Genomic DNA, 10,727 nt, shown 5'->3' with positions numbered 1-10,727 from the left:
TTTATTTCTGATTAAGCTTTAGTTTAGTAGTTAATTTTATTTAGTTTATTAGTTTGTATTACTTTTTAAAATTATGCCTATATAGTTTTTTTTTTTTTTTTTTTGTGCTGCTTCATAATTTTGTTGAAAAATATAGAAAAAGTGATACTATTTACATTGAAGTACTGTCCCATCATGGTAGTGTTTTTTAATGGTAATGGTATTTTCATGGTAGCATGATTTAAAATATATATATATAAATATATATACATACATACATAGAATATATACCTATATGTATATATGTGTTTTATTTTATTACTACTTATGACCCAGACATTTCTTAAATATTCTCCCGTATCAGATATATCCATCACAGTAAACCACAGCTTGTAAATCGATGTGTCACAACTTGGTGACGTCAGTGGAAACTTAACTGAATCCAAGAACTTTGACCTAAAATTCCCACTATAAACATTCGGCAGCTAATTCAGATTTGGCATCTGTGTGTGTGAGTGATTTGCACTCATGTCAGTCCAGTTCAGGCTGTGTTTAAAGTGAACACAGTGGAGTACTATCAACAAAGGAGGATCAGAGGAAGTTTACGGGGAAAACTGCAATCCTCCACTACACTGTTGGCTGTAACATGAGCCACTGAGAAGTGAAAGCTGATATTCCGCTGGTCAGTGCAATCCACCGAAGTACATTAGGAGCGAAGTGAACCCTTTTAATCGGCTTGGGTGTGTGATGTGGGCGGATTGGCCTATAAAAGGACTTATGAGCTGGATTCATATAAACACAAGGCATATTAGGACCACGCAGAGATAAGCTGGTTACAAACCTACTCAAACAAAGCACGTGAGGAGGCAGAGAGAAACTGCCTGAGAAATTACAACAATGGGTCAGACATGTTTAGGGTGCAATCTTGGACAAGGAAAACTGATCTTCCTCCAGCTGGAAATTAAAGAGGCCATATTATGTCCTTCTACAAAATCTTTTCATGCTTAAATGTTGATTATTTCCCTAAATTCTCCATTGTTGTGGCTCCTCTCTTCCCAGTTTGTCAGTAACGCTCAGTTCCTGTCTCTATGAAGCCCCTCCTTCTGAAAAGCACACTGTGCTCTGATTGGTCGGCTGGAGCAGTGTGTTGTGATTGGTCGAGCGCTTTGAGTGTGTTTGGGAAATGTCCCGCCCCTTACCATAACCGCCAGTTTAACACACTACTAACTAACTCAACCAGGCCCCGCCCCTTTATTCTGCGCATTAATTATTTAAATGAGGAATATTGTTTCCCGGAAGAAACTCAAGACTACAATGGAGGCGTTTCAGGAGTTCAGAAACACTGACACTGATATAAAGAAGAACTCCCGCTGGAGGGACATTGCTCAAACACAACATTACACACTAAAGAAAGATGAACATGGAAAAAAAGCATAATAGATCCTCTTTAAAATCAAACGAAATACAAGTCTGATGAAGCTTAGCAACAAAGAAACACTTAAAATGGAATGTGTGCAAATATATTTTCAAACAGCTTCGTCAGAGAAGATATCAAAAACGTACACATACAAATATGTAACAAACATCTGAGATGTCTTAAAACTGTACAATAGCAGTTGTGTAAACCCCACAGGACCGCATTTCCCCCACAGATACAGTGCATTTTGTTACGTGACAGACAAACGGCAGGAAAAGAGATTTTACAGTATCAAATAGTAACATGGTGAGATTCTCTGACATTTATATGACAAAAAGTTATTCATGTAAATATATTCATATATAGTATACATGGAGTTGCCTTCATTGATATGGATGTATAAATATGAAGATTTAAAAAAATAAAAAATAAGCACTAGTTTATGTGGTTTCGTGGATCTTTATGACGGACACTCGAGCTCATCTGGCCTGTGTTCGAGTCCAAACAATGACAAACACCAGGTCATGTTCAGTTAGCATATCGTTTTTCGTTTTAGTACAACATTATTGAGTCTTGTGTGTGTAGCATGTAAAGCTTCAGTATTAGACTTTTGGATATACACACAGGTATTGTCAATAAAGTCATGAAATCAACAATTTACAGCAATGTGGCGGGAAAAGTCTCTCAGTCTCTGAACCGATGGAGATCAAGCGAGGATGCAGTGGTTGGGTCTTCGGGACATGATGAAACCCCTGAGACACACACACCTGTACGAGCCCTCGGTGTTCACGCAGCGAGCGTTGATGCAGTCGAGTGTGTCTTCCTCCTCACACTCATCCACATCTACAGGCAAACACACACACAGCTGCATCGTTAATCGCTTGTGTGGAAAATTAAACAGCTCTGTTTTTTAATACAACAGCACATGTGATTGGTTAATAAAGGATTAGTTCACTTCAGAATAAACATTTCCTGACAATTGACTCTCCCCCACGTAATCCAAGATGTTCGTGTCTTTCTTTCTTCAGTCAAAAAGAAATGAAGGTTTTTGAGGAAAACATTCCAGGATTTTTCTCCATATAGTGACTTCAATGATTATCAACGGGTCGAAGGTCCAGATGTGAGTTTCAGTGCAGCTTCAAAGTCTCGACACGATCCAGCCGAGGAATAAGAGTCTTATCTAGCCAAACCATCTCTCATTTTTTTTAGAAAAATAAACATGAATATAACTTTTGAACCACAAATGCTCGTCTTGCACTAGCTGTGATGCGCCACGCATTACGTAATCATGTTGAAAGGTCAAGCGTGACGTAGGCGGAAAATGTAGAGTAGGGCGAAAATCTCATTTTCTCCTCCAACTTCAAAATCGTCCGACATCTTTGTTTCACCTTTTATTTTTATTTATTTTTCTTGTTAAGGGCGTTTGACTTGGTCTTTGCACGTTCGCTTTGTAAACACTAGATCTGTACTTCTGCTCATGCCATACGTGACCTTTCAACGTGATTACGTAATGTGTGAAGTCGTGGACGTGCAAGACGAGCATTTGTGGTTCAAAAGTATATAAATGTTTATTTTATGTTTATGTGTATATTATTTTTAGAAAATGGCCAATGGTTTGTCTAGATAAGACTCTTATTCCTCGAATCCTCGGCTGGGATCGTGTCGAGACTTTGAAGCTTCACTGAAGCAGTTGGACCCCATTGAAGTCACTATATGGAGAAAAATCCTGGAATGTTTTCCTCAAAAACCTTCATTTCTCTTCCACTGAAGAAAGAAAGACATGAACATCTTGGATGATGTGGGGTTAAGTAAATTATCAAAAAATTCTAATTCTGAAGTGAACTACTCCTTTAAAGGGGTGGTGTAATGCCCTTTTCACAAGATGTAAAATAAGTCTCTGATGTCCCCAGAGTGTGTGTGTGAAGTTTTAGCTCAAAATACCCCACAGATATTTTTATATAGCATGTTAAAATTGTCACTTTTTGAGGGTGAGCAAAAACGCACCGTTTTGTGTCTGTCCCTTTAAATGCAAATAAGCTGCTGCTCCCGGCACAGGGGGCGGAGCTTCAACAGCTTGTGTCCCTTTACCTCACACACACATGCACTGAAAATTTCTTCAACTTTTAGCCTTTATGTTCAAACCGGAGTCAGACAAAGATGGAGAGACTCGAGAAGAAGTGACAACATGTAGAAGCAACAGGACATTTTTGAATGGTTAGTTGATGAATTTATGAAGCTGATGTGTAGTTATCTTCTAGTCATTGATTAGCATATTCTGTCTTGATAATCTATAAATCGTGTTCCGGGGGCGGGGTTTATGTAAATTCTAGGGTTGGTGATGTCAATAACCCGTGTAGTCTCTACCAGCCGTTTGTTGTAGTACTTAAAAAGCGATTTCTTTAAAAGCAAATATCTCCCTTTGCTTTGAACTTTGAGCGTTGTAACTTTGCAGATGTTGTTTATGCTCAAACAGCAACATTACACACTAACTAAAGTTAGAAAAGTCAAATCATAATCAACCACCCCTTTAAGAAAGAGAAAAACATGGGAATAAGGAGGGAGCGATACCTATGCATGTCATGGTGGTGATGTCGAGCTGGTATCCGTCGTAACAGTCGCAGGTGTAACCTTCCTCGACTCGAATACAGCGCCCGTTCTCACAGCCCTGGACGATCCCACACTCCTCTGAACTCAGACTGCCGTATGAATCATATCTCCCTGAAACACACAAGAGCCGCAGGTTCTGCTTTGCTACAAGATGCTTTCCTTGTGAAAAAGAAGTGTGCTTAATTGTACTGAATGTGTACATGTAGTGCACTTCAAATCTTAAAAGCTGTAGCTATATTTAAAACTGTACTTGCATATAATAATATGATTTGATATAATGAATAATGAAATAAAAAGCACGTTCATGACTGTTTTCAACACACTTAAGTACACTGTAATAATGTCCAAAAAAATTGTTTTAATAATCTTTTGTCATGATTTAAAGAAGTACACTCATTTTGATGTGTTGACTAACATACTAAAGCACATATAAAGCATTATAATTTTAACTGTAATTACTGTAACTGTGTAATTTGATATTACATTTAAAGTTATTGTATTTAAAATGTACTAAATTGCAACTTCATCATTACTAATGTGTAAATACAAATATATTTAAATTAATGCCATTTCTATTGAAACTTGTAAGTATATTTTAGTTCATCATAAATTACACATAAATATGTACTTTAATTGAGTCAAAAACATACTTAACATCAGATAATTGCATTTGGTATACATTTTAAAATATTATACATTTTCATGTAATTGTGAATAAGATGCAGTGAAGTTTCTGAAAACATTACATTCAGTTCTTTAAAAGTGTATTCTTTCAAAGTATATCAAGTGCTATTTTTTATTTTTTATTTTCAAGGATTAAGATGATCTACGTGGCCAAAAACCCTCCTAAAATCAGCCAACAGACCAGATGTGTTTCTCAGCAGAGAGGCATTCAGTTTCAATCACTCAGACTCACGCTCATAGACTCTTTGTGGCCCCTCCCGCCTGTCAGGAAACATTGGGAAAGGGGGCGGGGCTCTCCATGACTCCTCCCCCTCGCCCTCGTGGTACCGGGAGTTTTCGGGAAGAGGAGCCAGACTCAGTGGAAGCCCGTCAGGACGGGGCGGCAGGGGTCGGGCATCAAACGTTCGCTCGCCGCGAGGATCCGGGAGGCCGAAGGGAGGGCCGGGAGCGCTTTCATAATCCTCCTCCTCATAGTAACGACTCCCACTGGAAACGAGTTGAGTAGAATTACACACAAATTGTGAAAAAGTAGCAGCATACTTTTAAAAAGTACTTACTACGGAAATAAAATAATATACTTAAAGTCCCCCTGTGGTGAGAATCAAGCTTTTAATGTTGTTTATATGTCTATGTGGTGTTTTTAATCTGCTTTAAGACACATCATGTGTAAATTCATAAGTCGACTCCATTGCTGAGTATTTTCTCCTTAAAACTGCAGTGAACCAAAGACAGTCTCAAAAACACGCTTTGAAATCGACCTTGTAACCAATCAGATCAACGTGTGATCGTCAACCAGTGGATCTCTGAGCTGAGTGAGAGAGTGGAGGCGGGGCTCATTTGCATATTCATAGAGCCACGCATACTAAATGAGGCAAGGGTGTCGATGAGTAACATTCAAGCTATTTTAACGCATGACAAATTTTTTTTCAAAGAAAAAAACTTTTAAATATGTAATTTTGGTTATCAAAGATGAGTTTTAAGGGATAAAATTATTGACTGCAGGGGGACTTTAAGTGTGAACCGAATGCAATGTTTCCAGACACTTAATTGCATGTCTGCCGAATTAAATTGTATTATATTATAGTATAAATTACATATTAAAATATATGATATTAAATGCAATTGTTTGAGCCTAAGTAGGACTTCAATACATCTTTATTTGTAATTGCTATTGTCTTTAACATAAAGTTGCAGTGCTGTCAGTAGAGTATTGTTGCAGAGCCTCACCCGGCGGGCCTGTAGGGGGCGTCTGGGAGCCCGTATGAACCGGGGGGTCTTTCTCTCAGCCCGGACCTCCTTCCACCTGTGCTGTAGTCCTCGTAATCAGTGGGCATGTAGTCAGGGCGTCCCGGCTGGGCTTCGGGGTACACGTACGGTGGCAGGTACCCTCCTCCTCCTCCTCCTCCTCCTCCTCCTCTTCCTCCTCCTCCTCCCGGGCTGAAGCGCTCATAATAACGCGGGGAGTAAGGAGGAGGACCCAGCTCATTACACAGAGCCTCGTACGCCTCTAATCAGGAGGCAAACACACATATGACGGAGTTAAACTGTGAAACTGAATGTGTGCATCACGGTTGGGCACATGTGTGTGTGTGTGTGTGTGTGTGTGTGTGTGTGTGTGTGTACCTTCATCTCTGCGGGGGCAGAGGGCACACTGCAGACCCCAAGCCTCACCAAACAAACAACAGCACTCTGTAAAGGTCAGCTGAGATCCTAACAAAGGACTCTGACACACCAGACTAGCCGTGACGTGACGCCAACAGAAGTTCAAGTTCTCGTCTGAGAAAAGCAGAGAAAGAAAGACGGCAGATACACATTAAAAGTTGTCCTTTAACACATCTAGTAACATTTTTTTTTGCATTCTTAAAGGGATAGATCATCCAAAAATGAACATTCTGTCATCATCATTTACAAACCCTCATGTCGTTCCAAACCGATTAGACTTTAGTTCATTTTCAATACATATATGAAGATATTTTTAATGAAACTGAAGCTTAAATTTGCACGACACAAGCATGTTTATGCTTCCGCAAGAACTAATGAGGTTTGTTGTTGCAGGTCACGCAAGGCAAGTCATATTTATTTATATAGTGCTTAATACAACACAGATTGTTTCAAAGCAGCTTCACATTAATAAACAGAAAATAATGGTAATGTTATAAAATTATGAAACAAATTTAATTTCAGCTGTTTAGAGGAAAAATTATTCATCTCAATTCAGTTCAAATTTTGTTCTCTCCCAATAGTGCCAGTGCATCTAAATGATAATATTACTGAATATTAATAGCCTTTAAAACCTCAAGTATGCTTGAGCTTCCATTGAACAACACATCTCAAGTGCTATAATGTGTTGATCAATGATTATGGGTGAATAAAAGCCTAAATTAAAGTAAATCCATTGTGTTTCTTCATAACACACGGATTAAACAACTCGATTCATATGGATTACTTATTCAATGTCTTTTTTTTTTACTGTAAAAGTTTTGGTTAAATAGACTTTTAATGGAGGGCCAGAAATCTCTCAGGATTCATAAACAATATCTTCATTTGTGTTTCAAAAATGAATGAAATTATCATGTGTTTGGAATGACATCCATAGTAAAAAAAAAAAAAAAGAAATCTAGCAAAATGTATTTAAAATACAGAGTATACTACAAATCCATTAACATATTTACTGACATATCGCTTGAGACTTGCTGATAAAAATATTATAATTAAACTTTATTGCACATTGCACATTTCTTAAAGGGGACCTAATATGCTAAATACACTTTTACGTGGTGTTTGAACATAAATGTGTGTCTGCAGTGTGTGTACACAACCACCGTATACTGGTAAACATCCACCCACTCCTCTTTTTTAATCCCCATAAATCATAAATAGTGATTACACAGGCCCCGCCCACGACCGCTGAAGGACTCCGCCCTTTTAGCTTAGCTCCTCCCCCGAGTGAGCTGTACAGTCCCTTTAAAATGAAACTTAACATAGGCTATAATTTATTTAAAAATATACAGTAGTAAAATAAAATATAATTCCCTTATCAAAAGGACAAATATATATTTTAAAATAAAAAGAGTTACAGGGCCGGCATCAAATGCTACCCAGACAGCAACATAGCGTCGGCCCAGATCCGCGTGGATTCATAGAGCAAAACAATTAATCAGAATCAGAACAAATGTGAATAAGATTACAGCAGCCACGATTACCTAATCATGAAAAGTGCATATTACAGTTTTATTGATATTTTTCCCTTTGCATTAAAGGTCCTTACGACGTGCTTTCGCAGCGTTGAGCATTGTAGCCAATCACAGACATGTCTGTTGAACGCATCGGCCAATCAGAGGCGTTTAAATGAGTCGCTGTGCTGAAGATGTGTTTTGCACGAGCTCACCGAGTTCTACACTTTCGCAAACCTGTCATTATTATTGGCAATAAACTTAAGATGCAAATTCACTGCAATATACTTGATATTCTTGATGCTGCTCTGATCGCTCCATTACGCACCGCTCGGTTTGTTGTTAGGAAGACTAAAAGTTCAGCGGTCTCGCTCATCAGTGTCAGAGTGATTAAAGAAGTGAACGAATGCCTGGTAAAATGTAAGCAGATAAACATTTAATATTTGACTGTTTTACAATAGAAATGTTCAACTACTGACAGTATCCAGTGACGCAAATTACTCAACTTTATTTATTTATTCAATTTTGCCTTTTTGAATTGAAAATATGCTATAATATCCTTGATTCATTTAGAGAGAATGCATGCATAATTAAAAATAAAATATTAGGTAACACTTTATTTTAACATGAACAAACAATTAACTGTATTTTTTATTAACTAACATTAAACAAGATTAATAAATGCTATAAAAATATACATTGCATATTGTTAGTCCATGTGAGCTAATGCATTATCTAATGTTAACACTTTATTTTACAGTATCCTTGTTACGTTACATGTACTTACCATAGTAATAACAGTAAATTATGCATAATTACATGCAACTAACCCTCAACCAAATCCTACCCTAACCCTATAGTAAGTACATGTAGTTGCTTAATATTACTCAGTACTTAAATATATAATTACACTGTAACAATGACTCCTTAAAATAAAGTGTAGCCAAATATTATTTGCAAATAGTTACAATTATTTCACTAATACAATAAAACTTTATTTTTCTTTATTCCCTTAAATCGCTTTTATAATTAATTAATTATTTTAAATAAAAATACCCAATTTTAGTTTGGGCTAAAGCCCCGAATATCCACTGACCTCAGAACCGCGCCTGTTCCAGATGTGGGCCGGATCGGGCCGACACTATGTTGCTGTCTGGCTATTTGAAAAGTTGTGTGTGTGTGTTTGCATCTCTTACCCTCCGCGAGGCCACTTGCGTTGACACACTTGCGCCGCGTGTCATCCAGCACTAGCGGCGACTCGCACGTACAGTAAAACATTCCCGGTGTGTTCACACACACACCGCCAGTGCAGGTGTCCTCACTCTGGCATTCATCATTATCTACAGAGACACAGACACAGTGTCACAACATCACGCTCTACTCATCGAGCATCACTGCATGAGTGTGTGTCCTGACCGATGCACTCCAGCAGCTCCATGTCGTAGTAGTATCCGCTGGGACAGTAACAGGCGTAGCCGGGAATGTTGTTCACACACACACCGCCTTTACACACCTCCGTATCGAACAGCTTACACTCGTCCACATCTGTCCGGAACAACCACACTCAGATTAGAAACAACACACACTGAGAGACTTATGGGACTTTTTTTTTGTTGTGTGGCATTTTTTTTGTTTTACCCTTGTAGCTGAATGCTCCCGTTTCCATGGTGACGTACCCTTTTCCGCTGGGACACAGCGATTGGAATTCGGCTAAATGGAGAGTTATTGATGATGGAGGGAAAAAGAAGTGTTCTTAATTGTGTTGAATGTGCAATTGTAGAGTATACTTCAAATCTTAAAAGTATGTTTAAAAACGGTCCTTATATGTACAGATAATATAATTTTAATGAAGTAAAAATGCCCACTTATGTGCATTTAAAGAGATACATTTTCATAACTGTTTATTAAAAAGTGCACTTTGTAGTAATGCCAAATTAAACATTTAAAGTGTTTTTAAATCATTATGTTTTAATAATCTTCTGTCATGCTTTAAAGTACACTTATTTTAATGTGTTGACTAACATACTAACACACATGTGAAGTACTTACATTTAAAGTTAATATATTATAAATGGACTAAATTACAAATGTATAAAATATATTTTCAAATATATGACATACAAGTTTCAATAGAAATGGCATTAAAGTATATTTTAGTTTATCATAAATGCTTGTCAGTGCATTCAGTACACTTAAACCATATTCAACCAAGACAATTATGAAATTACATATAAAGATGTACTTAAGTTCAACTTAAGTGGGTCAAAAGCACTCTAAAGTTCAACTATTATAAACTTAAACCATAATAACCTTGAATTTAATTGTATATTATATGAAATTAAGTGTCTGAAAACATTGCATTCAGTTCACACTAAAGCATACTCTTTTCATGTAAATTATTTCCATAAGCACTCTTTTAACTCTTTCCCCGCCATTGGTGGAATTTTCCGGATTTCCGTGTTTTCACTGTTATAGGGTAGGGGGCGCTATTACACATCTACTGATAGAGTTCTGAATCTCCTGATCAAAACTCAGGAGAAGTAGAAGAAACAATATAGAGCGATATCATATGTAATGAGGTGCATTTGTACAATAACGCGATCATCAACATTAAATCAAAACTGCCTAATGTTACTGAATGAAATGTTGACCCAGGACGAGCTACAGGACTGTGAAGCTTTGGTGGCGCTGATGGACTCCATCTACTCCATCTGTGTGTTTGGATCATCGTTCTCAATCCGATCTCGATGTAGTCTTTGACAAAAACACGATGCCCACATTCAAGTGTTGTGGAAAAAAAGAATGCATAAATCTAGAATAAAATGTTTGTTTTTTTGTTTGTTTGTTTGTTTAAAAGTAGAGGCGCT

At 37.5% G+C, this 10,727-nt stretch overlaps 1 protein-coding gene across 2 annotated transcripts in view; it reads right to left on the bottom strand.

Annotated features, from left to right (window-relative positions):
• Nucleotides 1–1,483: 1,483 nt before the first annotated feature.
• ltbp4 (latent transforming growth factor beta binding protein 4) overlaps nt 1,484–10,727 on the bottom strand; it is a 93,849-nt gene continuing 84,605 nt past the window's right edge. For both annotated transcript variants that reach the window (XM_084124978.1, XM_084124979.1), the window contains 8 exons: nt 9,499–9,570; nt 9,277–9,405; nt 9,057–9,200; nt 6,311–6,463; nt 5,915–6,194; nt 4,920–5,173; nt 3,965–4,114; nt 1,484–2,239 (listed from right to left, as the gene is read on the bottom strand). In XM_084124978.1, coding sequence (XP_083981104.1) covers nt 2,103–2,239; nt 3,965–4,114; nt 4,920–5,173; nt 5,915–6,194; nt 6,311–6,463; nt 9,057–9,200; nt 9,277–9,405; nt 9,499–9,570 — 1,319 coding nt within the window. In that variant the 3' untranslated portion in view covers nt 1,484–2,102. The remainder of the gene's footprint in view (nt 2,240–3,964; nt 4,115–4,919; nt 5,174–5,914; nt 6,195–6,310; nt 6,464–9,056; nt 9,201–9,276; nt 9,406–9,498; nt 9,571–10,727) is intronic.

Source organism: Abramis brama (assembly GCF_963993115.1).
Source record: "Abramis brama genome assembly, chromosome: 9".
In the NCBI taxonomy this organism is placed as follows: Eukaryota; Metazoa; Chordata; class Actinopteri; order Cypriniformes; family Leuciscidae; genus Abramis; species Abramis brama.
Note: the sequence above shows the minus strand (reverse complement) of the source record. Positions and strands in the feature narration are given on the sequence as shown.